The sequence below is a fragment of the Narcine bancroftii genome, chromosome 3, assembly GCF_036971445.1.
Source record: "Narcine bancroftii isolate sNarBan1 chromosome 3, sNarBan1.hap1, whole genome shotgun sequence".
NCBI classification, from domain to species: domain Eukaryota; kingdom Metazoa; phylum Chordata; class Chondrichthyes; order Torpediniformes; family Narcinidae; genus Narcine; species Narcine bancroftii.
In genome coordinates, this window is record NC_091471.1 from 101,351,633 (window position 1) to 101,378,721 (window position 27,089).

The 27,089-nt window shown below is 38.8% G+C and overlaps 1 protein-coding gene across 2 annotated transcripts in view; it reads left to right on the plus strand.

The window, feature by feature from the left end:
* The window catches only part of chic2 (cysteine-rich hydrophobic domain 2), a 67,441-nt gene extending 41,158 nt beyond the window's left edge, over positions 1–26,283 (plus strand). For both annotated transcript variants that reach the window (XM_069924670.1, XM_069924669.1), the window contains exons 4-6: positions 16,048–16,104; positions 16,283–16,342; positions 24,355–26,283. In XM_069924670.1, the coding sequence (XP_069780771.1) occupies positions 16,048–16,104; positions 16,283–16,342; positions 24,355–24,405 (168 nt within the window). In that variant the 3' untranslated portion in view covers positions 24,406–26,283. The remainder of the gene's footprint in view (positions 1–16,047; positions 16,105–16,282; positions 16,343–24,354) is intronic.
* The last annotated feature ends 806 nt before the right edge of the window (positions 26,284–27,089 follow it).

Sequence of the window (27,089 nt, forward strand, 5' to 3'; positions counted from 1 at the left end):
ATTTCATGTATTGAGTCCTGCCTTGGTCTTCAATGATCTGTCAAAAAGAAATCCTGCTTATCCAGTTTTTCTTAGCTGAAACACCATCCCAGGCAATATCCTAGTAAAATCTCTTCAATACACTTCAGTGTATTCACATCTTCCTATTGCATGGTAACCAGATTAGCATTCAGTGTTCCAGCTAACTAATAATTTGTACCATCACTTCCCTGATCTTGCATTTTATGCCCAAATTAATGAAGGCAATATGTTATAAGGCTTAGGAACACTATAAGTAGGCTAAATCTTGAGATAAAATAGTACTGTATTCAAATATGAAAAGATGTGCAACACAGTATTTTCACATGGTAATTTGAATATTTTTCGTAGCTTGTGCTCTGCTGCTGTATGTCCTGGTTTTTATGTAACTACAAATTAAGAATGGGAACTTGTCATTGTGCCAGATAATAATAATCATAGCCCACATGCAAAACCAGCATCAGAGAAGCAGGTAATGTGAAAAATTTGCAAAACAAAGTTCATTCTGACTCAATCTGAGTGGTGGCAATTTTCCTTTCCTAATATCACTGTTTTAGAGAAGTGTTGTAGTTTAACCAGGTTCAGTAGGTAAACTTTTTAATAATTTTGTTAAGAATTCCTTTTAGGTCTGGAGATTCTTTTTAAATTAACCATGCCACTTAGGTTAGCTGTGATTATAATAACATTGCTCACTTTAGATTTGGACTTCTCATGTGCTTCTCACTGTAAAGTACTTGGATGTCAAGTGATATGATTAATTAGGCGGGATGTTCAAGTGTTTTTTTTTAATCTGTCAGGTTGTAAAGATGATGCATGAGATGCCTTTCAGTTCATAATTTCTTAGAGGACGTAAAACCATTTACGCACGTCAACTTTGATTTCCGTATTTTCAGCTGGAGATTAGAACCTTTTCTAAGTTCATAATGATCCTAATGTAACAATCAAGTTTGATTTCTTTAACTTGGTTTACACAAATTTTTGTATATTGTAATTTTGAAATAAATCAGTTCACATTAACTGCTCAGATCAATTCCCAGTGAACATTATAGTTCCCAAACAATGAACATTCTTCATTTAAGTGCAATATAAAATAAGATGCACTCAAAACTGCAATGTATCAATCTGGCATTGACCTTCAACTATACCCTCTTAAAGACTTGGCTACATTTTAACTAACAACCAATACACGCAGACCTGTATTGTTGAAAATTAAATGTAATGTTAATTTGATACATTTTCTTCCCTCAAACCAATGTTGTTTTATTCTGAATTTAACCTAACTAATACAATTGTGCCAAAGTGTTGTTATTGTATTCCTTCCTTGTGTAGTATATCTTACAATAAATGAGTTGTACAGCAGGGAAGCTGTCTTCAGTCCACCAATTCCATGTAACTTTTGCTCATCTACATTAATCGCATTTCCCAGTCTCAAGATCTCATCCTTCTTTGCATTGCCTATTTAAATGTCTGTCTAAATGCCTTTTAGATGTTGTAATTATATCTGGTTCTACCAACCATCTCATGACTTCAGATTTGTATTCAGAATACATACATGACATCACATACCACCCTGAGATTTTTTTCCTGTGGAGGAGGCAGAATTACCACTTAGTAGTGCAAAAAAAACTCTACACAGTGTGTACATGTAAACAAATAAAGAACAGTAAACAGATAACTAATGTAAACAAACTGACTGCAATACAGAGAGAATTTTAAACCATCAATAAAGCACACAAGTAAGAGTCCTTCAATGAATCCCTGATTAAGTTAGTTGTTGAGGTGACTGATGGTGGAGGGATAGCAATTATTCTTGAACCTGGTGGTGTGGGTCTTGTGCATCAGTGAGAACTGAGCGTGTGCTGAGTGGTGGGGATCTTTGATGACTACTGCTGTTCTCCAACGGCTGCATTCCCTTTAGATGTTCTCAATAGTGGGGAGGGTCCTGTGCTGTGTCCGCTACCTTTTGGAGGGCTTTATCCCAGACTGTGATGCAGTCATTTAACACACTTTCCACCACGTAGCTGTAGAAATTTGCTAGGGTTTCTGTTGTCATACTAAACCTCTGCAAACTCCTGAGGAAATAGAGGCACTGATGTGCTGCCTTCACAATACCATTAGTATGTTGGGTCCAGGAAAGATCCTCTGAGATGGTTACTCCCAAGAACTTAAATTTACTCACCCTCTCCACCTCTAATTCCCCAATGATCACTGGATTGTTTACCTCTGGCTTTCCCTTCCTGAAGTCAATATTTTGGGTGAGGATTCTATCAGACAAGTGGGAAAGGGAGATTAAAAAGCATAAGGGAAAGATAATGTGTCGAGAAGTGATGGAATACTAGACTGAATCTTTGAGTATGTGACCATAGAGTTGGATTGCTGTTGAAAGTGCAATGGTTTTGGGGGGGTGAGAGGAGAGCTTCACCAATCTCCCTTCAAGGGAGGATGTAGACTTCTTCAAATTAAGCATTTCTTAATGAGAATTTGCACTGGAATAGTAAACTAGAGTATATCCTTATGAGAAGATCTACAGTGAAGTAATAAGAATATACCCTTGAGAGGATATGTACATGTAAAACCTAGAGAAGGCAATCTTGACAGAAGAGACAATTTGAGTGAGCTAGAACCAGATACTCATCAGTTATGGCAAGACTTGCAAGCTATTACATCCTACAAAGCGAAGCCTAACATCATAAATGGCTGTGATGCATTACTACCTGATGAGCTGAACACCTTTTGTGTTCATTTGGAAAAGGAGAATTCAACTAGTACCAAGGAGAATCCCTGTAGAAGCTAGCAATCTTGTGATATCTGTCTGAGGCCACTGTCAGAACATCTTTCAAGGTGGTGAACCCTCTCAAGGTGTCAGGCCCTAGTGGCAAGGTTCTGAAAATCTGTGCTAACCAACTAGCTGGAGTGTTCATGGACAATTTCAATCTTTCACTGCTGTAGACAGAGGTTCCCATCTGCTTCAAAAGTGGTGGGAAAACTGGTGGTCAAGAAGAGCAAACTGAGCTGCCATAATAACTATTTCTCAGTAGCACTTGCATCTATTGTAATGAAATGTTTTGAGAGGTTGATCATGGCCAGAATTAACTCATACCTCAGTAAAGACCTGGATCCACTACAGTCATTCTATTGCAGATACAATCTCACTGACTCTCCACTCAGCCCTGAATCACCTGCAACACAAACATCAGGCTGCTTTTCATTGATTAGAGCTCAGTTTTCAATATCATCCCCTCAGTACTGGTCAGCATGCTTCAAAACCTTGGCCTCTGCAACTGGATCCTTGACTTCTTCATTGGAAGACAACAGTCAGTACAAGTCAGTTATGATGTCTCCTCCTGCCAATCAACACAGGTGCACTTCAAGGATGCATGCTTTGCCCACTTTTCTGTTTTCCACACCCACGACTGTGGCTAGGCAAAAATCAAATGACATCCACAAATTTATTGATGACACCACAGTTGGCAGAATCACAGACTAAAATGAAGAAGCATATAGGAGTGAGACAGATCAGCTGATTGAGAGGTGTTAAACCAACAACATCCAATCAATGTTAGCAAAACTGGAATTTTGGGAAGGGGAAACTGGGAGAACACAAATCAGTCATTTTTGAGGGGTCAGTCATGCAGAGGGTCAAGAAGATCTGTCCTGGGACCACCATGTCAATGCATTCACGAAGAAGGCTCACCTTGAGGATAGAGGCTGCTTTCTTAAGACACCATTAGGAGTTTGAGGAGATTAGGTATGTCACCAAAGACTTGAAAATTTCTACAGGTGTACCATGAAGAGCATTCTGACTGGTTGCATCATTGTCTAGTATGGAGGTGCCAATGCACAGGTCAGGAAAAAGCTACAGAGGGTTGTAAACTTGGCCAGTGCCGTCGATGGCATTAGTCCTCATTCCATTAAAGACATCCTTAAGAGTCCGTGTCTCAAGAAAGCTACCTCTATCATCAAGGACCTTCACCACCCTGACTATGGCCTCTTCTCACTGCTACTATCATGGAGGTGGTACAGGAGCCTGAAGACAAACACCCCACACCACAAAAACAGCTTCTTCCCCTCTGCCATCAGATTTCTGAAATTGACATTGAAACACACTCAACCATACTTTTTTTCCCCCTCTTTTGTACTAATGATTTATTTCTAAATATTGTATTTACAGAAATGTAATTTACAGCAATTTTTGCATCTGTAATGCTGTTGCCAAAAAACAACAAAATTTGTGACTGACACATATAACAATAAACCTAATTCTGCAAAAGTTGTGCTTAATGGGATTTTGATGCAAATTCGAAATGAGGGATGTGATTAAAGTTTAATCTTTTCTCTCTTGAATTAGTGGTGGGTGCAGGCAAATTACGAATTCTTGGCTGATACTTTTTTTGCTAACAAGCTAGTAATTTGATTTTGGATTCTTGATGGTGAATCATGCTCATGTATTAATTCTGAGGGATTTTCAACATTAATAGAAAATTTTGCACACCACACACTGGATTAAACATGATGAATTGTGATAATGCAGTAATTTGCAAAGCCGTTTTTTTTTAAATGATTTTTGACCTAATCTTAGCCCAGTATCAATATTTTTTTAAAGTTGCAGATAGTGGAAATCTGAAACAAAAGCAGAAATGCTGGAAATGCCCAGAAAGGATTAGTTATTAAACATTTTGTTCTGAGACCCAACATTAAAACTGGGAAAGAGGGAAGAGTTTGATGTGTAAAACAAAAGGAATATCTCATCCTTTTCAATTTTTGCAAAATGAAACTCTCTGGATGCCTGAGAAGAGTTAGCTGAGATATTTACTTTTCCACATCAGGAGATGTTGATTCACACCGATATGTGATGGGAATAGTGGATAGAGAGTTTGGGAAATGGTGGGGGTGGGGGGAAGGGTCTGTCATTGTAATATTAGTGAAAGAAGAAATCATGGTAGTCTTTAGAGAGGATGTTGCCAGAGAAATATGTGAGGCAGAGTGGGTGGAAATTATGAGCTGATAAAGACTAGTCATCTTGATTATAGGCCACCAAACAGTCATGGGAGCTAGAGGAACAAGTGTGTAAAGAGATTGCTGAAGTGATTACTACTTCTGAACATTGACTGGGAATGTCAAAGTAATAGAGGATTGGATGGGCTGAATTTTGTGAAGTGTGTCAGAAGAGTTATCCATAGCAATATGTGGAAAGGCCTATAGGAAGGGGACAGTATTGGACCTTGAGCTGGAAAATCAAGTTGGTCAAGTAACTGGAATATCCAAAGGAGAACACTTTAAGATATTAATAAAAAAGGAAAATAGTGGTCTTCAAGTTAGAATCTGAAATTGGGACTGGTCCAGTTTCAATGTGATTAGGCAGGAATTAGCAATAGTTGTCTGGATGCAAATTTACAGTATCACTGCCATATGGGAGGTGTTTAAGAGTGTGATAAAGAAGATTCAAGATGAACCTGTTCCCAGTAAGGTAAATAGAAGGAAAAGGAATCCTGGTTAACAAGAGATACAAAGGCAAGGAAAAGATGCATCTGTCAGATACAGGCTGACAGATTTGAGGAAATCCCTTGAATGTAAGGAATGTAGGAGCACAGTGAAGAGGGAAATGAGATGGGTTAAAAGAGGTTTTGAGGTGGCTTTGACAGACAGTGTAAAGGAGAATCCAAAAAATTCTATTAGTACATAAAGTACAAAAGTGTCCCCAGGGAAAGAAAAGGATCAGGAGGGGTGTCTGTCAAGCTAGATGAGATGGAGAAGATTTTAAATTAATGTTTTGTAAATATGTTTACTATGGAGCAGGATAATCAGGGGAGGAACGTAGTAATTAAAGATAGCCTAGGGCAGCCATTCTCAATGAGGACCATACCACCCCCCACCAGAGCTACACCATAATTAAGGGGGCCCAAGGATTGAAATCCTAATTTTTATGTAGTTGGAGTGAAGAACAGAGGAAACCAACTCAACGACAGCTTCACAGGGGAGGGTGTCGGACTCTGGCTTTACCTTACTCTTAATTTAGTCTATGTTTAGTCTGAGTCCAGCGTGTTCTTTGAATGAAGTGATAGGAGAAGGTATTCGGTTCAACAGTCAATTTATTACACAGCACAAGAATAAAACTTAACAGAGCTCTGGGTCACTCATTAGTTCATAGGTCACCTGCACAGTGAGCTACTCCCCAAGACTGACCCCTATTGTCCAGTTGGTTCAGTTTATATAGGTCAACCTTATCATACAGAACAAAAGTTGGCTTCCTTTACTAGATTTCATTATCATACAGAACAAAAGTTGTCTTCCTTTGCTAGATCTTTTTGCATAAGGGTTATCACAAGTCATCTCCTGTTTTGCAGATATCTGGGGTGTAGCACTCCCATCTTAATCCTCCAGGCCAGACTATCCTGTTGTGTTGATCAGAAATTAATTCATCCCCAGATATTTCTAATCACCATTCTGTTCTTGTCCGGCCAATTTCTGCTGTTCTCTTTAACACCTCCTCCTGCCTTAATCTTCCTCCTAGACTGGTTTTCCATTCCCTTTGTTTCTTGCAGGCCATTCTTTGTTCTGATCTGGCCTGTGTCTCCTGTGCTACTCACCACCTCCTTTAGTTTGAGCATTCCTCCTAAATCGTTTTATGCATTTCCACTCCCTGTATTTTGGAGCAGACAATTTTGCTCAGCCTACTTTGCTCCATGCTGTGATTGCCACTTAATCACATTCCTTTTTCCCTGAACCATGCAGTAAATATACACTTATTAATTAATCATTTATTTCATACTGTTTTAACCCCTAGATTCCAACAGTCCCCCTTTTGGTCTCATGAAAATGAGACCAACCACCAGTTAACTTATTCGGCCGAGACCTCTGGAGTTATTGCCAGGATCGGCATCTCCGACCCCTTGTTAAACTTAACCTTACAAACTTGGCCATTATGAACACACTTCAGTCCAGTGGGGGCCCCAACACAGTGTTCAGGAACGTCAGTCCAATCCGCAAAGTACTGTTTCGGTTCGTTATGGGCCTCCCAGGCTGACCACAAACACTTTGTACAGTTGTTTCCTTCTCCAGATGCTTCAAGGGCTAGGAACAACATCACCCATAGTCCCCACATAGTGTCCATCACAGCTCCCTTCATTGTTTTGATGCCAATAAATCGATTATGCCGTCAACCACTGATACACAGTCACCGTAGTCCAATAGTCTCTTTAAAAAGGGACGTTAAGTGTTCTTAGTCCGTGGTTGCTTCACAGGTTTTCAGTCACCTCCGTTCGAATCTGTTCCAGTGTCCGTGTCGGTGGGTCCGTTGCTGCACACTGACTCCAATGATACCACGTCTCGCCTTTTCCTTGTAGTCGAACCGCGTGGGACGTCCTCTCCACCACTCTGTAGGGTCCTGTCCACCTGGGCTCCGACCACTTTCTTTTGATGACCTTTAGCAGAACCCACTCCGCGACTAAAGGTATCGGTGTTTCCCCTTCTCTGTTGGGACTTGTGACCTGTTGTGAAAAATCTGACACCAGAGCCGTTAGTTTTTCATAATAAAGCTTGCATCCCATTGAACTTACCTCATTCTTCGTAGTCTGAATTCCGGCTCCCGGTCCTGGAAACTGGTGCCCTGTTTGTAGTTCATATGGAGTAAATCCTGTCACAGAACTTACCGAACTCCTTATTGACATTAATGCCAGGGGCAACGCATCCACCCAATTTAGTTTGGTCCGTGCCTGTACTTTCCCGATCTTACTTTTTATTGTTTGGTTCATCCTCTCCACTTTCCCTTGGGATTGCGGATGGTACACCGTTCCAAAGGCATATTTCAATCCCAACATTGCTTCTACCTCCTGTAGATCATTATTCTTAAAATGACTTCCATTATCAGACCTAATTTTTCTAGGAAATCCTTGTCTCGGAATATACTGGTTGATCAGGAATTTACATACCGTCCTTGCATTTTCTCTTTTGGCAGGGATTGCCTCCGGCCACCCTGTGAACACATCTACTGCTACTAAGAGGTATCGATAGCCACTTACCCTCTCAATCATGATCTTATAATCAAGTACGATTTCCTGCTCTGGTAACTTAGGTAGCGGGAACTGACCTTCATGTGGCTTTACAGTCGCCTTTACATTGAAACCTATACATACCTCACACTCTCTAATATGGTTCTCCACCATCGCCGGCAGGAAGGGGTGCCACCAATGTATCAAGTACCTTATCATCTGCTTCTTTCCACAGTGTGTTAGCCCATGCGCCTCCTCGAGGAGGGGTTTCATGAGTCCAGATAGTAAAACTGGCCTCCCGTCTATTGATCTCCATAGTCCTTGATCCTTGGTTTCCCCCCTTTCCTCCCATACCATCCTTTCCTGTGCTGATGCCTTTGCTTGTTCCTGTACTATTACTTCTACCCTACACGGTGGTAATAAGTCATGTGCTGTTCTGTCTGCCTGTATCATAATAAACTGAGGGCCGTATCCTGCTGCCCTTTTAGCGGCCATGTCCGCTTCCTGATTTCCCCGAGCCACCATCGTATCTGTTCTATCATGTCCTTTACATTTAAGAACTGCTAATGCCCTTGGTTTTAGGATGGCCTCAGCCAGTTTCCTAACATCCTTCTCGTGTTTAATTGGGGTCATTGCTGCTGTTAAAAACCCACTTCTAATCCATTGACTAAGCTCAACCTGTACTGTCCCTACCACATATGCCGAGTCTGTATATATATTGACCTCCTTCCCTTCTGCCCATTCTAATGCTGCTATCATTCCCTGTAGTTCTGCGAGTTGTGCTGACTCCTTTCCACTCACTGTCCCTGTAATGATTTCTTCAAATCCTCCTGTAGTTTTTCGTACCACCGCATAGGCAGCTTTCAATCCATCTGTGGGGTGTCTGTAACAACACCCATCTGTAAACAAGGTTTCATCTGGTTCTCTTAAGGGTGTAGCCTGTAAGTCAGGTCTTATTTTAATATCCTTCACTACCCTCTTCTCACAACAGTGTGGTTCTCCCTCTCCCATATTGTCTGCCATGTTAATGCCTTCATGGGTAAATGTAACATTTGGAGCATTCAGGATCTTTTCTAGTCTCGTCTGCCTTAGCGAAGTCATTGTAAATGCTGTCGAGCTCACAAATGCTACAATGCTATGTGTTGTTAATACCGTCAGGCCATGTCCCATTACTATGTGTGCCACCTTTTGTAAAATCTTTGCTACTCCCGCTGCATGTCTCGTACATGGTGGGTGTCTGTCTTCCGTCGGGTCTAGTGTGATACTCACATACATGAGCACACATCTTCCACCCCCTTTTTTCTGAAAAAGAACACCATCAATTGTGTGTGCTTTTTCAGAAACATCCAAAAAGAAAGGTAGTTTATAATTTGGAATCGCCAAATCTATAGCTGTTGTAAGAGCTTGCTTCAATAGAATAAAACTCATCTCAGCCTGTGCAGTCCAATCAAAGGTAGCTCCCAGATTCCTCATCCCCTGCTCATTCACCAAAGTTCGCAGTGGATGTGTCAACTCACCATATGATGGGATAAACTGCCTACTATAACCTGACAAACCCAAAAACGAAAGCATCTCCTTTACTGTCTTTGGTTTTGGATGATGTAGTATCGCTGTTCGATGTGCAGGGGAAATCCCTGTGCCTTTCGCTGAGACCATTCTCCCTAAAAAGGTGACCACCTGCCTGCAGCATTGCAGTTTTGAGCGAGAGACTTTAAAGCCTGCCTTGAACAGCTGCACTAGCAGGAGACAGGTGGCCTCCAAACAGGAAGTATGATCAGGTGCTGCTAATAGGATGTCATCTACATACTGGATCAGAACTACCCCACCTGGCAGTGCTAGCCCCCCCAGCTGTTCTTTCAACACCTGATTGAAAATCCCTGGAGATAAAATAAAGCCCTGCGGAAGCCTAGTATACCGCAACTTTCTACCTCTATACGTGAACGAAAACACATCTCTTAATGGTTCTGCCAGCGGCAAGCAAAAGAAAGCATTCGCTAAATCTATGCAAGAGAACCACTTGTGGTTGGGGGTTAAAGCAGTCATGGCAGTATATGGGTTTGGTACTGGAACTGTGGGTGTTCTCACCAAATTGTCGGACTCTGGCTTTACCTTACTCTTAATTTAGTCTATGTGTAGTCTGAGTCCAGCGTGTTCTTTGAATGAAGTGATAGGAGAAGGTATTCGGTTCAACAGTCAATTTATTACACAGCACAAGAATAAAACTTAACAGAGCTCTGGGTCACTTATTAGTTCATAGGTCACCTGCACAGTGAGCTACTCCCCAAGACTGACCCCTATTGTCCAGTTGGTTCAGTTTATATAGGTCAACCTTATCATACAGAACAAAAGTTGGCTTCCTTTACTAGATTTCATTATCATACAGAACAAAAGTTGTCTTCCTTTGCTAGATCTTTTTGCATAAGGGTTATCACAAGTCATCTCCTGTTTTGCAGATATCTGGGGTGTAGCACTCCCATCTTAATCCTCCAGGCCAGACTATCCTGTTGTGTTGATCAGAAATTAATTCATCCCCAGATATTTCTAATCACCATTCTGTTCTTGTCCGGCCAATTTCTGCTGTTCTCTTTAACACCTCCTCCTGCCTTAATCTTCCTCCTAGACTGGTTTTCCATTCCCTTTGTTTCTTGCAGGCCATTCTTTGTTCTGATCTGGCCTGTGTCTCCTGTGCTACTCACCACCTCCTTTAGTTTGAGCATTCCTCCTAAATCGTTTTATGCATTTCCACTCCCTGTATTTTGGAGCAGACAATTTTGCTCAGCCAACTGTGATTGCCACTTAATCACATTCCTTTTTCCCTGAACCATGCAGTAAATATACACTTATTAATTAATCATTTATTTCATACTGTTTTAACCCCTAGATTCCAACAAGGGAACCTATAAATTTTGAGCAGTCCTAAGGGGGCCATAGCCAAAAAAGGTTGAGAACGGCTGGCCTAGGGTATGTCTGCAGCAGTAGTGAAGAGGTGTTAGCAATCTTGGATCAAGTGGAATAAATCTCTGGATCTAGATCTGGTACATCCAAGAACATTGTGGGAAGGCAGGAATAAAATTGTTGAGGCTTTGACAGACACTTTCAAACTCACGACTGAGGACAGGAGAAGTTTTGGAGGATGGCAAATGTGGTGCCATTATTAAAGGAGGGCTGTAAGGATAATCTGGGTAACTATGTAACTACAGACCTGTTAGTCTGACATTAGTGGTGGGAAACTGCAGGAGTGGATCCTTGGAGTTAGAATGTTATCAATAATTGAATGGCTAGGGGACCCATGTGGATTTGTGTATGGGAAATCTTGTCTGAAAAGGTGACAGATTTGAGGAAATCCCTTGAATGTAAGGAATGTAGGAGCACAGTGAAGAGGGAAATGAGATGGGTTAAAAGAGGTTTTGAGGTGGCTTTGACAGACAGTGTAAAGGAGAATCCAAAAAATTCTATTAGTACATAAAGTACAAAAGTGTCCCCAGGGAAAGAAAAGGATCAGGAGGGGTGTCTGTCAAGCTAGATGAGATGGATGAGATAGCATCATCAGGAAGATGATGCTATTTGTGGATTCCGTAAAGCATTTGATAAGGTCTCACATGGCAGGTTGGTATTTGAAAGATTGGTTGTAGAGGGCAGTCTTTCAGACTGTTGGACTGTGATGAGTGGAGTGGTTCAGTCCAATACCAAAATCTTTGCTTTGTCTAAAATACCTAAATGATTTGAGTAAGGATAATTGTGGAAAACTGAGAAACTTTGCTGATTTCACAAAAATGTGTGAAGAAGGTTACCTGGGATGCAATGTGATCTGGATCAGATGGAGAACTGGGCTAAAGAATGGAAAACGCAATTAAATTCATTTGGGCAGGACTTATTCTATTAATGGCAATGTCCTAAATTGTGTTATGGAGCACAGGGGTGCAGTATTTAGCTCTTTAAAGATGCACAGGTAACCAAGTAGTGAGGATAGCATTTGGGATACTTGTCTTCATCGGTCAGGACATTGAATATGTTTCAGGAGGTCATTGGTGAGGTCATGCTTGGAATATTGTGTGCAGGTTTGGTTGCTTAGCTACAGGAAGGATATTATAAATTTGGAAAGGATACAGAAGAGTTTTATGAAGCTATGCCAGGATCAGAGTGGAGAAACTTAGTTTTCTTTGAAGCATAGGCGATTGAGAAGGTTCTTATTGAGGTTTATAACATCATGAGGAGTAGAGATAGGATGAAAAGAGACCATCTGTTTCCTTGAGTAGGAAAATTTTTAAACGGCAGGTATAACTATAAGGCGAGATGTGAGATTTAAAATACAAAGATTTAAAGTACTCCCAATTTATCTATAACTCTTTTGTTTCCCTCAATTTGGAGCATATTTGAATTCCTTTTGAAATTGATGCAAAAATATTTGAATCCATGCATAATCATGGGAGTTCCCTGATAGCCAAGTGAAATTATTTGCACAACCACAACAGCATTTTCTTAACCCAGCTCCTCAAATAACCCTTCTGTGCTTCGTGATTTTTTTTTTCCCCCAGAGACTGCCTTAGCTTCCTTGATCCACCACTGAATTTATCAAATACACAGCTGAAACTTGGAGAGCAAGGAGTCCTTCATACTGAGTTATCTGATCTCAAGCAGGAGAATCAATAATTTTTCCCTGTACCTAATTACTTTTAAAAGCAAGAATGCAAAAGAAAATTGACATGGCTTGTATTCTTTTATAACTGAAGATTGAACTAGTTCCCACAGTAAAATTGTTTTGGGGTGGGGGGAAAGAGTTTTTTAGTAAAACACATTTGGTTTCAAGAAAAAAAATCTAATTTTTATTTTGAGAAATACATAATTGCATTTAAATTAGCTATTCATGAAAACAATGCTATTGTGGATAACAAATTCGTAAACTCCTAACATTTTACCTTAAATTTAAACTTTAGTTTAATAGGTGTTGGCAGTTTTGCCGTAAATACCAAATATAATTTGGGGAACTTCCTTTCATGGAGGGCTTCACATTGAAATTTGTGGTTTGTACAGCTACTGTTAACAAGGCTGAGCAGTCATCCGGCTTGTGTTCAGAGTTTTTGTTCTAGCCTATAATGTGATTGCACCTAATGGTTCCATTGGTACTTGCTTTTGTTAAATTCAGCCAGCAGCACTGGGAGGAAAAAACAGAAATGAAGTATATCCTACACTTACTGTCTGAACTTAAGGGATGTTGAGAGCAAAATCTGTAGTTTTGTATTAGTGTCACCTTCAAATCAGCAGCGGGTGGGCAGGCAGATGCCAGTTTGAAGTAGAAGGACGTAGTACCCTTTTCCCATTGATAAAGTAGCCTTTCAGAGTCAATGAGCTCTGTCAATGCAAGCTTGTCAAGACTACAACTTCATAGACCTGAGAGGCGGTTTGAGAGGTCAGGCCTTTTCAAATTCGCTGTGATGCAAATGAACATTGCTGCTTAAACAACTATTGGAATTTTTATGTCCGCTCCTTGTCTGTTTCACAAAGTCATTGACGAGACATTCAGTGCTTTTTAAATTGGGGTAGCATTGTGATAAAGACCAAGTACAGATTTACGGAGGGCTGAAAGCAGTTAGATCATGTTCTTTTCATGGTACCATTAGAATCAAATCGATTTCCCTTCAGCCTTCAAATGGTAAATTTTAACAAAGCTTTGGGGGCTAGACAAGGGCCAAAATGACTGAAGTGAATGTTAATTACACTCTACAAACTTTTTCCATATTGACTAACAACTAAACTTAAAAGTGTAACTATAAATTGCTATATCCGTTGTGTATTAGGGGATCAGGCTTTGGAAAAACAACTTCCTCAGAATGTGGTTGATCTGAAAATCTGTAGATGCTGCCATGTTTACTAATTGCACAGGGTACAGTTGAAAAAAATGAAGATTTAAATACATCATACTTAAAAATATGACTGCCTTTGTTTGTTCTCATTGGTTATGGTTTGTATATCTTGTAGGTCTCAGAATTACTGGTCATTGAACAGTTCAGTAAGTGAGGTGGTTAAATTGAGAATTAAATACCTCTTGAAGATGTTTTTGTTTTCGGACAATCTTTCTACTTCTGAACCAATTGATTTACATACACTTTCACCACAAAATCAAGGAAACCGAAATCTATATATGTATGTACCTACACTATTGTCTTGAAATACCATTTAATACAGTAAATTTAAGGGAGTTGTTAAATTTTGCAGTCTAATGTTAATTCCTCATCCCCACACGGTTTGATATTTTGATAGTCTAGAGTTGTGAGGAGGATATAGATTTGAAAAAGAATGATATTTGAACACCTCGTTACCTACATCTTTTTGTCTTTAAGCATTAAATTAAGAAATCATTTTAATTGATGTGTTCTGCTGTTGCAAATATTTTACCAAACATCCACTGTATTTAGTGAAATTACTAATAATTAATCATGGATCTTGTTTCAATACAAGGGTAACATTATATTTTAAAATAAAGGCTTTGTTGCATTTAAATTGCTTATTTTGTTAAAGTTGCATAGAATGAAAAGTGACTTCACAAATCAGGAAAAACAAAGAATACAAACAACAAATTTAATATGGCTTTCAAAATATAGTTTGTTTCCAGCATTAATGCTTCAAGATTGACTCTTATTGTAATGAGCGGGGTGAATAGCATACTAAAAGCTATTATGAACACTTCTGGATTAGTGAAAATTTAGCTTTTAAGAGAAAGCCACACCACATGGATATTTGCTATAGTTATATACTTTGTTAATAGTAATAATTCTTTGAAATTAGTACTGTGTGGCTTCAGTTATGTCAGAACAGGAAAGACAAAATGTGTAACTCTTACCTGTTTTGTTTTCTGACATCCTTTTAAACAATGATGCAGTTTGGTTTCTGAGCAGCAGCTGCATCAGTGGTGCAGTTGAACTGCAGGGCAATGTTTAATGGCTTTTCTGCACCTGCAGCTATAGAAGCTTGTTTTGACACCTGGCATCATCACTTATTTACCCTTCCCCCTTCCTTTTTAAAAAGAACAATTTCTCTCTCCTTTCCGAGTCCAATTCCTGTTGATATATAGATATGTTAGTGATATGAAAAGGGCTAATCAGTAGGGATTCTTTTGTTATTCCGGCTCTATTTGAAGCAATATCGGTGTGCTATTTTCTAACTTTGGTTCAAACAAAGTGTGAGCAGTAGTTTCTCGTCTTAGCTCTGATGGTTTGGGTGCCTCTGAAGATGATGCATTCGTTTCACTTTGCATCATTAAATGGGATGAATTAACATAAAATGGGTTTGTTTTGAGAAATTATACTCAATAAAAATGTTAGAGCCCATTGTTTTTTCCTTCTCTGCATTGAAGCAAACAGAATTTTAGGACCCATAATTAAACATGTATACTAAACTTCAGGAAGTAATCTCGTTTTTGTATAAAATCGAATGAATGCTTTGTGTGTAGCTGGAACAAGAAATGTATTGATGGATACCAGCTCTAATTGTGGTATTTTCTTATCCATCCAACATTTCATTTTTTCCATTTTAGATAACTTCCTTCATTGTGCAAAATTTTTTGAAAATTTTAAAATTCTGTTTCTATTTGATACACAATTTGAAATTGCATCATTAAATAAAGTATGCAGACTGAAACTCTAATATTCTGGTAATATAGATTTTGGCATTAATTTTATTTTTACCTAACAATTTGTACGTGGTTTAAATTTGTTTTTAATATTGTTTGGTGTTTGCATGATCTTTAGATATCTTTTAGCAACTAATGTGACAGAGAAATTAGTTAATAACTTTCTCCTTCATCATAACTAAAAACCTCTTAAAAAGTTGTTGGTGGAAAGTGTATGAGGGAGGAAGAAATAACTTATTTTAGTTGTTATTTAACACTAAAAGGTGCTTTGACAGCACACACAGCCTGTGTTATAAGACCACCCTGTATTCAGTCACTGTCCCTACACCTCTGTATTTTCCATTCACACAAGCAGCTGCACTAAGTTTTTCAGAAGTCAGTCAAGAGTAAAATTCTACCTCATTTGTCTTCCAGACACGAAGATCGATCGAGAAGTTATTAGAATGGGAAAACAATAGGTTATACCACAAGGTGAGTGCAGCAGGGAGCAACTTTAGCATGGGGTTCAGACCAATGGGGTCTGAATTGCACAGTATGGAAACAGATGCTTTTGTTGGTAGAAAAATATGAAAGATGGATAAATGGGTTTGTCTGGATGCAGGAATAAAATGGAAGTCATTTTTCTTTCTTTTCTCTATTTCTTTTCCAGCTGTGCTTGCACTGGAGACTGAGCAAAAGGAAATGTGAAACCAATAACATGATGGAATATGTAAGTTAAAGGGCTGTTTTGTTGCTTTCTCTATTAAATGATCATTTATTTTGCTTCTGATCTTATTCTTTTAGCAGTTATTAATCAGAAAGGTGTCAGGCTACTTAGTCGCTTGAGTGGAAAAATTTATTACGGTCCACAGATGCACGTATTCACGTGCAAGGCAGATTTATAAAGTTATGAATGGCCTGAAAACAAGGCTTGCACTGTGTTCTGAAAATAATAAATTAATTGCCAGAATGAATTAACTGAGATGTATTGAAGAGTTATGGTGTCTGTCTCAAGAGAAGAATCTTTGAATTCACCACAAAATCCTTTAACCTGTTTCAGTTTAATTCTATAAAATAAGATTATTTCTTTTTAACATACACACCTGAAAAAGTACTGAAAAAGAAGTCAAAAGCAGTTTGTATGATATTCCACCAATATGCACTTCAGGAGAATCCAGTAAAATTATTGTTGTGCTCTGTGATAAAGAAAACAAAAATAAACACAAAAATAAAACATTGCATTCTTTGTTTGCTAGGTTTGAAAATACAAAGTAAACTTTCTCAAGCATCTAATGCAGTGATTATAAAGTGCTGTGCTGTTTCATGAATAGTTTCTCTGAAGTTTGTGTTTGTAAATTTGGAGCATTATGTAGAATTACAAGAATTAGATTAGTTAAGAAATTGCCTTTCATAGTTGTTGCACTAAATTCGCATAAAGCTTGTGACTTTTTCCCCATTACTTAGATTACCTTTATCCACTTCTCCTTCGGATAGCCTGCTCAGTCATCCAAACTGTGCATCACTAACTACTCTGTTGCTATTCCAACTACCATCACAGAAATCAGAAAACTTCCAAAATTCTGGTACCACAGCTCCTAGTAGGATTTCTGCATGCATCATTCATTTAACATAGATTTGCTTCCAGTTAAGCAGTGTCCCCAACATTTTCACCCTTCTTTTGAAATTTCTCGATGCACAGCTTTCTCTACCTTGTGTCATTCTTTCTTTTCTTTGGCTTGGCTTCGCGGATGAAGATTTATGGAGGGGTAATGTCCACGTCAGCTGCAGGCTCGTTTGTGGCTGACAAGTCCGATGCGGGACAGGCAGACACGGTTGCAGCAGTTGCAAGGGAAAATTGGTTGGTTGGGGTTGGGTGTTGGGTTTTTCCTCCTTTGTCTTTTGTCAGTGAGGTGGGCTCTGCGGTCTTCTTCCAAGGAGGTTGCTGCCCGCTGAACTGTGAGGCGCCAAGATGCCCAGTTGGAGGCAATATGAGCCCACTGGCGGTGGTCAATGTGGCAGGCACCAAGAGATTTCTTTAGGCAGTCCTTGTACCTCTTTGGTGCACCTCTGTCTCGGTGGCCAGTGGAGAGCTCGCCATATAACACAATCTTGGGAAGGCGAAGGTCCTCCGTTCTGGAGACGTGACCTACCCAGCGCAGTTGGATCTTCAGCAGCGTGGATTCGATGCTGTCGGCCACTGCCTTTTTGTGTCATACGGCCCTGCAAAACACATACTCCTTTCTCTCTGGCCTTTTGACTATTCCTAAATTTAATCAATCTGCATTTCTGACCATGCCTGCAGCTTCTAAGTGCCTAAGCTCTGGGACTGCCCAATTCTTCTCTATCTCTCTTTTAAGCTGCTCTTTAGGATCTCCCCCTTTAACTAAGCTGGATGGGTCACGTCTCCAGAATGGAGGACCATCGCCTTCCCAAGATCGTGTTATATGGCGAGCTCTCCACTGGCCACCGTGACAGAGGTGCACCAAAGAAAAGGTACAAGGACTGCCTAAAGAAATCTCTTGGTGCCTGCCACATTGACCACCGCCAGTGGGCTGATAACGCCTCAAACCGTGCATCTTGGCGCCTCACAGTTTGGCGGGCAGCAACCTCCTTTGAAGAAGACCACAGAGCCCACCTCACTGACAAAAGGCAAAGGAGGAAAAACCCAACACCCAACCCCAACCAACCAATTTTCCCCTGCAACCGCTGCAACCGTGTCTGCCTGTCCCGCATCGGACTTGTCAGCCACAAACGAGCCTGCAGCTGACGTGGACTTTTTTACCCCCTCCAAAAATCTTCGTCCGCGAAGCCAAGCCAAAGAAGAAGTAGGTAATTGTGCCTTCATGTCAAATTTGTTTGGTAATGTTGTTGTGATGTACCATGGGATATTTTTCTGTGTAAAGGTGGCATATAACAAATTGTATTTATTATATCCCTTTCTCTCAGTCCTTGTATGAAAAGGCATGTCGCATGATATTAATTGCATATCTAGCATGTTCTTCTTAAAAAGCTGGTGTGATATAGACAGAATTAGCAGGGGCTAACAAAATTGAATAATCAGATTAAGAACAACCTTCTTATTTCAACGACTGTGGTGAAATTGTTGACATTTAAAGGATATGGTCCAATCATATGATGTGCTTTTAAATCAAGATAAAATGGAAGTAAAACCAAATGTAAAACCAAAGTGCTGAATGGGTTAGGCAGCATCTGTTGAGGGGAAAAGGCAGTAGACAGGGTGATGCCTTTCACCTGGATTGAAAGAGTAGAGAACAAAAGAGATGGGGGGGAGGGTTGGGGCAATAGCTGGCAAGTGATAGGTGGAGACTCATGAGGGTTTGATTGGCAAATAATGAAGTGGGAGTGGGAAGGATGGAAATAGCAAAAGATGCTGGTGTCATTCTGTGGAGACAACAAAGGCCTACAGGTGGAATCTCATGAGAAAAGGTGAACAGTGGAACCACATAAGATAGGGATGATGGGCAGATGGGAGCAATGGGGTGAGGTGAAAGGGGACCTAATGGGAGATGTATGGGTGATGGATAGATGGGGAAGGTTAAACAAACTGGGACACAAGGAGCTGGGAGTGGCTGGGAGAGAAAGGGTTGTATGAGAGGAAGGTTGGATCAGGAGAGAGAGGGTCAAAGGGGAGCAGGTTGCCAGAAATTAAAGAATTTGGTGCTCATGCCATTTGGTTGTAAATCAAGCCAAAATATGATTTTGTTCTTCTAGCCTGCATTGGGCCTGAACCTGGCAGTGGAGGAAGCTGATCATTGTGGGAAATGTTCCCAATTGCCTTTTTGTCCTTGTCTGTTTTCACTCTTCACCTTTCTTAGCAGATTCCATTCTCTACATCCTTTATGGTCTCCTTGTTGATATCTCCACCCTTCCCTCCTCCACTTGATGCTCTCTGCCAATCAACTCCTTTTCCCCTCGATCATCTGCATCTCATGCCATCTGTCCACCATTCTTGTTTGGGTCGACTCACTACCTTATTTTTTTATCCGATTCCATGATCTATAGCCCTGTGACATCTTCCAGCCTCTGCTCTCCCAACTGGCTCCATCTGCCCATTACTCCTTTATTTACCCACTGTCTTGGGTAAACTTGTACCTCTCACTTTGTTCGTTTTAGATTGGTCACAGTGTTCAAGCTACCGAAAGAAAATAGACATACACACACCGAGAGCAGTTCAGTTTATACAAGTCTTTATTACTAAATCTAAATTCACATTACAATATGCAAGCCCTTCCCAATTATGCTTATCAATGCCTGGACTGGTCTCAACTGCCAAAGCGAGGCGACGACTGCACACTTGTAGTAGGTTGTCTGGGCGTCGGTAGCAGCTTCTCCACCTCCCCGGACCGGGAGTCAGTTTGGAATCTTGAAGTTCTTCTTCTTGCTGAGAGATGTTGCCACCTCTTGGAGAGTCTCAAACTTCAGCAGTGGGATCATGTTATATTACCCAAATTACTTCAGATCTTATCTCTTTGAACAAATGATTTAATTATCTTCAAGGTCTCCTGACAGTCTGCGACCAACAAAAGACAACTGCATCTCTTGGCCTCATGGTGGAAGTTGGATAATGTCTACTGATTCATATGCATTCCTGGGCCCCATAGTGTAAATTTAGATAATGTCTTCCTATTCAACTGCATCCTGGGCCCCATAGTGGAATTTAGGTGTGTCTACTAAATATGCATCTTGGGCCTCATAGTGGATTGAGATTATGTCTTCTGATGCAACAGCATCCCTTCTTTCATAAGCTAGTCTAAATCCTCCATTACACCCACCTATATTTTCTTTGGCTTGGCTTCACGGGCGAAGATTTATGGAGGAGTAATGTCCACGTCAGCTGCAGGCTCGTTTGTGGCTAACAAGTCAGATGTGAGACAGGCAGATGCGGTTGCAGGGGAAAATTGGTTGGTTGGGGTTGGGTGTTGGGTTATGATCTTCTAACTATTGGCCCACCCCATACTACTCCTTGCAACTTTATACTGGCTATCTCCCTTCTTTGTTCAGATGAAGTCTCGATCTATAATGTAGACTCTCAGTTTCCCTCCCTAGATGGCACCTGATCTGCAGAGATCCTCCCAACAGTTTTTAAGCAAACTTGGTCTGTGTTTATAAATTGCATTGCCCGCATTGCATTTAGTTCCAACTTACTGAGTTGCCTTTTCTGTTTTTAAGATGAAGTTTTAAAAGCCAAATAATTTTGGAGATTTTCTCACGTCTCTTGTAATACAGACTCATTTGTGCATGGCATTTTTAAAAATTGTGACAACTGAGAGCTTAGTAGAATTTCATTTATAAAATGTATCCTTTTAAAGTCTTTCCTTATGGAAATTAAACAACTTAGTTTATTTCTATCTAATCCTTTATTTAATCAGCAGCTTTTCCCGTCACCTTTCTTGCTGTTAACCTTATTGAAACCCCCATTTGAAGCTAAAGTCTACAAATAACAAAGGCCTTTCAAAATGCTTTTTTTTGTGTGAACCAGCATTGGTTGCTATAGATTATTTGTAACATCAGTAACTATATCAAACGTGCTGATTTATGAGAATGTGAAAGGCATGTGAAGAGCTTTTTGTAATGCGAAATACAAAAACCTGTGATTTATTGAAGGTTTTTTATTTTTAAATAGCATCTTCTTATCCCTTGATGCCAAACAAAGTTTTTAATTAGGATGTATTCTTTGCTGAAAGAACCATTTATTATCATTTATATAATAACTTGTATCCTGCATATAAGAAGTTGTTTCTTTCTTAACTTCAAAGTTACCTATCCTTTTTTACCTATAAAGATGAAAATCATTTCTGCACACTGCTCAATAGGGATCCATACTTTTGATGCTATCATTTAAAGTAACTGATTTACTTTTTCTCTATAATCATTACTTTATACTTAAAGCCCATCCAGCTTTGTAAAAAAACTCTAACTCTATTCTGCTTTGCCAAATAACCACTGCCACCAGAAATACACAATGAATTTTTTTTTAAATAGGTTTATGTAATGATTTTAAAATAACAATACACTTTAGAAAGAGGTCAAGAATTGGTATGCAGATTTGATTTGGGAGGTGGAAGGACAACAGTGGTGAGGTTCAAGAATCATAGAGGTAGACATCATGGAATAGAATACCTTTTGCTATATTACTGCTATATTGACTCCCAAAGTTCCTCTTTTCTGCTTTAACCGATTAGCTTTACTTTGTTCTTCAAATGCCTCTTTAAGTCACACTTGATAGTAATTGGAAACTATACTTGCACCATTTGGGAATATATTTTATATTCTGTCAATATGATGAATTAAAAAAAAATGCTGTCTATCCCTTCATTTTTTTTGAGTGAAAGTTGTTCTCAGTAGGCACTGAATCCCAAAACAGTGTAAATACTATTTTCCTATTTGCAATACAAAAACTATATTAACATTTTGAATTGTTAGTACATCCACAACATTTCCTGAAAATAAAATTAAATGGAGAAAATTAAGAGTTTTTTCAATGCTTTTTTTGTTATTTGCTGCAAATAGTTATAACATTTTTTACTCTGGGCATTTTGTTTTACAAATTCCTTCTTTTGTGTTTCTTAAAATTAGGTTTTGTGCATTTTGTTAACTGTTAATTGAGTCCTATGTTCGGATCTCTGGACGTGTATCCATTGCAAATGTCAGACGACTGTTTTATTGTTAGCTTAACCCCTTTTGAATAGAGGTACCTCACCAATCATCTGGTATAAATTATGTGAATAAGTATGATAATTTGATAGCCATGTTGAATACATAGCCCATATAATTCCTAAAATCACGTTTAACATTTCCAGTACTGCATTTTCAACCAAACACAGGGTCTTGCTACTTTAACTATTTTGCGTAGCAGGCATGAGACTTGAGGTGGAAGATTGCTGGTCTCTGGTAATCTTGGATTGCAGCTGTCAAAGGCCCTCTTAACCTGGTTTTAAATGTCTGAAGAAACAAGAACCATATAAAAACAGTTCCTACGAGTTTTAAAAAAAAATGTGAATAATTATTTAAGCCTCAAGAAATTATTCCTTTATCTAGGGGAGTCCAATGGATCGGGTTGTCCAACTCATTTAACTTGCACATTGCATTGCAAAGCTACAAAAAGTCAGAAATTAGCTCATCAGTGAGATGAGAAACAAAAACTGCAGGTACTGGAATCTTGAGTAAACAAAAAATTGCTGAAGGAACTCTGCAGGTCAGACAGCATCCATGAGTAGAAATGGTCAGTCCTTTCAAATTGCCTTGTGAAATGGGGTAAACTGGGCAATTTACTAGGTTGAAGATCCAGGTACAGGGCTATTTAAAAGGGCTGAACTGGGCAAGCCCAGTCAAAATTACCTGAGTCCCAGACCTACCTCAGAGCTGGTCACAGAACCCAGTAAAACTTACCCAGGTGTCCTCCTCCACCTGTTTGAAAGGGGAAATGGCTCATCCGGTTACTCTGGAACTTTAAACAGAGAGGGAACAGAAGGAACACAGGGAACGGGGATTCCCTATGGCTGCGTGACGCGCCAATCACCATGTCAGCACAGGGGTGGGATCCCCCTTAAATTTCTGGGTTGGCAATTTAACAGGTAGGTTAGGCTGTTATTTAAAAGGTGCAGGAGACACACACTACCCAATAATCTCACCTAGATCCCAGGAGGGTTATCCAGGTGCTGCAATTGAAAGCACCTAATGTTTTTGGTTGGGAACCTTTTAAATGAAAAAGTTATAATGATTATAAAGGAGAAAGAAGCAAGGGGAGGGGCCTAGAGGTGAAAGACAGATGATGTGAGTGATGGAGAGACTACAAAAAGGTGGTTGAGGGTAGAAGACAAGGTCAAGTCAACTTTATTGTCATGAACAAACAGTGTTCTCCAGTCCTCAGGGCATAACATTCACACAACCATACACAGCAAGCATGCAGACAAACAATGCACATGCAGGACAAGTATTCAGATGTACAAATAAAAAAATATTGTTTTTTGAATATGGGAGTATCAGTAAATACAGGAGTAGGTAAAGAAGAGATGGAAATAGTGAAACCAGATGGGGATGAGGCTATACATAAAACAGACCTTCTGGGTGAGGCAGTCCTAATCTCCATTCACTGTATTCATTGTGACCTCTCTCCATTGGTGTGACTAAATGCAGATTGGATTACTGCTTTCCCAAACACCTATACACTTTTTGTAGTTCTGAATCCTGTAGCCATTTCAACTCTCCATTTTTTTCTAACTTTGCATAACCCACATGTCTTTTTAGTTCCATTGTTTCCATCTCCTTATCTGTTTCTGTCCTTGCCTCTTCTTGACCCCCACAACTTCCCAACTTTTATCCCCCCGCCCCTCCTTGTGGTTAATCTCTCCACCTGTCTCTCTCTACCTCTCACACTTATCAAATACCCTATCACTATGTCTGACTGACTAAACACACACACAGATACAGATATAATATCACCCCCTTAATTTAGTCTTGATTTAAAGGGTCCAGACCATTTCCACATGTGGATCCTGTCTAGCCTGCTGAGCTCCTCCAGCATTTATCTGTTTAATCCATTGAGGGAAATGTTATTGGCTGTTTTCTAAGGAGATTAGTTTATTTTGGTCCATGATCTTCAAGTTAGAAAACTGGTATCTCTACAAGACCTTATTATGATTATTGTGGTATTAAAGTAATTTTAATCAGAAAAATGTACCGTTTTGTACTCATTTTCTTTTTAATTTGTTTGCTTTTCAGGTCATCCTAATAGAGTTTTTACCGAAGACACCAATATTTCGACCAGATTAGAATAAGATTTTCTTTTCAGAGACTTGTCTTAACGTGTAGCCCTTCCATTGGTGCCTTGCTTGGTACTCTCCCAGTGAAGATTGTGTAAATTTGATATTTTTAATGCTTGTTATTTGGTTTTTCACTCCATCTATTCACTCATCCATCCACATTTTTCCTAACTTTGTTTCTTCTATTAATAGTTGCATTCCAAATTTCTGATGTCTTGCCTTGTGATTTGTTCTTGCCAGCCTCTTCTCAAAATATTTCATATTGTCATTTTTTTTCTTTTTAATGATTCTCGACATGGAGTTCTCGTTTCTATACATTTGAATGCGTTGCTAAATTCACTAAAGTTATGTATGAAAACATTATTACCAAATTGATTTTAATAACATTCCTGTGAATCATCCCAGAGGTTTGCCATGAAGGATTGTAATTTCTAGTTGGATTTATTAGAATCAACACTTTTGTGTTGGATTTTGTAACTAATACATGTTGGGGCCAGGGGAAAGAGAAGTTTTGCACAGCATCTTTCTGTTATTTTCATGTATTTTATTCTGCCCATGAAAGTCGAACTTGAAACCTATTCTGCCCATATTCAGAAACACAAATTCTACTGCAATACAGAAGTCACAAAGTATGAAGAAATCTGAGTCAAGAAACAATTATCAGCTGGCTTTGGCTATTTCCTAAATACTTAATACAAATGGAGAGAATGCCTTGAATTAATAACACAAATCAAATTAAGGCTTTGGGTGTATAGTAAGGTCACCAGAAGCCAGGACCATGGGAAAGACAATAGAATTGCATATATAAATTGAACATTTTGTTCACAACCTGTCATTTTATGTTCAGTTATAATGTTTACTTTTTCCTGTTACGTGTACACATTTACATGTAGATGTTTTGATTTTTTTCTGTAAATAGTTATAATGTATACTGTACATTCAACAGATTATTGTTTTACTCTACACCTCAGACAGTGGTACTTTAAGTTTCAGTACTTCACTGCATAGTATCAAAAATTATGGTAGAGCTTTTTAAATAATTCTGTTCTGACTTTTAGAAAGTCAACTTATTTCTTTAAAGATGTCCTTGGATTTGAAGGACCAGTTTTTATTGTTAAATATAATTGGACCATTAGGAAATATCTTCAATAAATGTCCTCATCCTACTTGGTATCTTGTTTCCATTGAAAATTGTAGCAGATAATAATTTTTTTCTTGGAGATACTGGAAACGAATACAAGTGAAATTTAATTTGTAATGTTATGTAAACATATAAAACTTCTGTGTGAGATTGTCCCACACATGCTATAACTTTTGAATAACATGTTTTTTAAATTCCTTTTATTGTATTTTTGTCCTAGTCAGTATGCATCAGGATTATTCCAATATTCAGATCAAAGGCACTCTCTTGATGTTCCTGTTCATTTTGAATAACAGCCTTAGTCAGGTTTTATAAAGCAGTAAAGGTATTTTTGGTTTGATATGTCTAAACATTACAGTGATCTTGACTCTTGAGCCAAAATCAGTGCTGCCATAACTTTACAGTTAAACAGTCTCTGGTTAAAAGGCACCTATTTCATCTAAGAAACTACCGTATAATCAGGGGATTGATGGTATAGCCATTCTATAATCACTCGCATTCCTATTAATGTTTAATTTGTTTGCATCAGTCTGCCTAATTTTAATTTGGATAATACATGTACAGCTTGTATGTTTGCCATGTTTTCATTGCATTTATTTTAGTTGCGCACATTTACTTCAAATTGTTGAATGATGTTGTTGCATGTGACTCTCGTAAGGACAGTATATGCAGAGAGAATATTTCTGCAGATGGTTAAATAAGAACTACCAGTAGTTATTTCTGAAATAAAAGACTGATCAAAAATAATTAACACTGCTATATTAATGCTGCCTTATTAATTTGAGTTACATTGTTTGGAAAAAATGAACACTGCTTTTCAGTTTCAGTTAGTTTACTTTTGCAGCCTGCGGGTAGCTACCTCACTCTATAAATATTGTGTTAATGATGTGAAAGAAATCATTTTTTATTTCCTGTTTAAATCCTGATGCAGTCACCGTCTTGGCTTGAATAGGAAAAACTGGACTGATGCATCACCTTTGGATTTTTTTAAAAAAACTCCATAGGCAATGATGGGATATTAAATGTTTTCCTTTTTTTTTCCCTTGAGCTAATTTCAAACAGCTGATTATTCCAAAATTTAATTTAATACCATGTTGTAAATTTTTTAGATTCTATTTGCTAAGAATGAGATAATTATTTTTTTCAGGTTAATTGCAGTCCAATTATAAGCGATGAATGATTTGTTCCATTTAAGTCTTGTGACTTTTTTTGTTAAAAGTTTTTTTTAAAAAGTCTATTTGATCATCGTTAACTGTCTAGGCTTTGTAGGAAACTTTAGAATATCTTGATCTATTGTTTATTTGGAATCATTTGTGTGACTTTTTTTAATTTGTTAAAAAAATTGACCCAAGGCTGGGATTTTCTTAATATAAATATTCACTTGCATTAAAGTGTCTGTTTTGTATTTTAGCATATTGTCTGAGTCTTGGCACTGAAAGAGCACTTTCTGCCCACTTGATGCCAACCATCAAGCACCTCCTACTCTAATCCAATTTTATCTACCTTGCATTCCCATCAAACTCCTTGTCTGCAGACTTTTTTGCTTCCTTTTC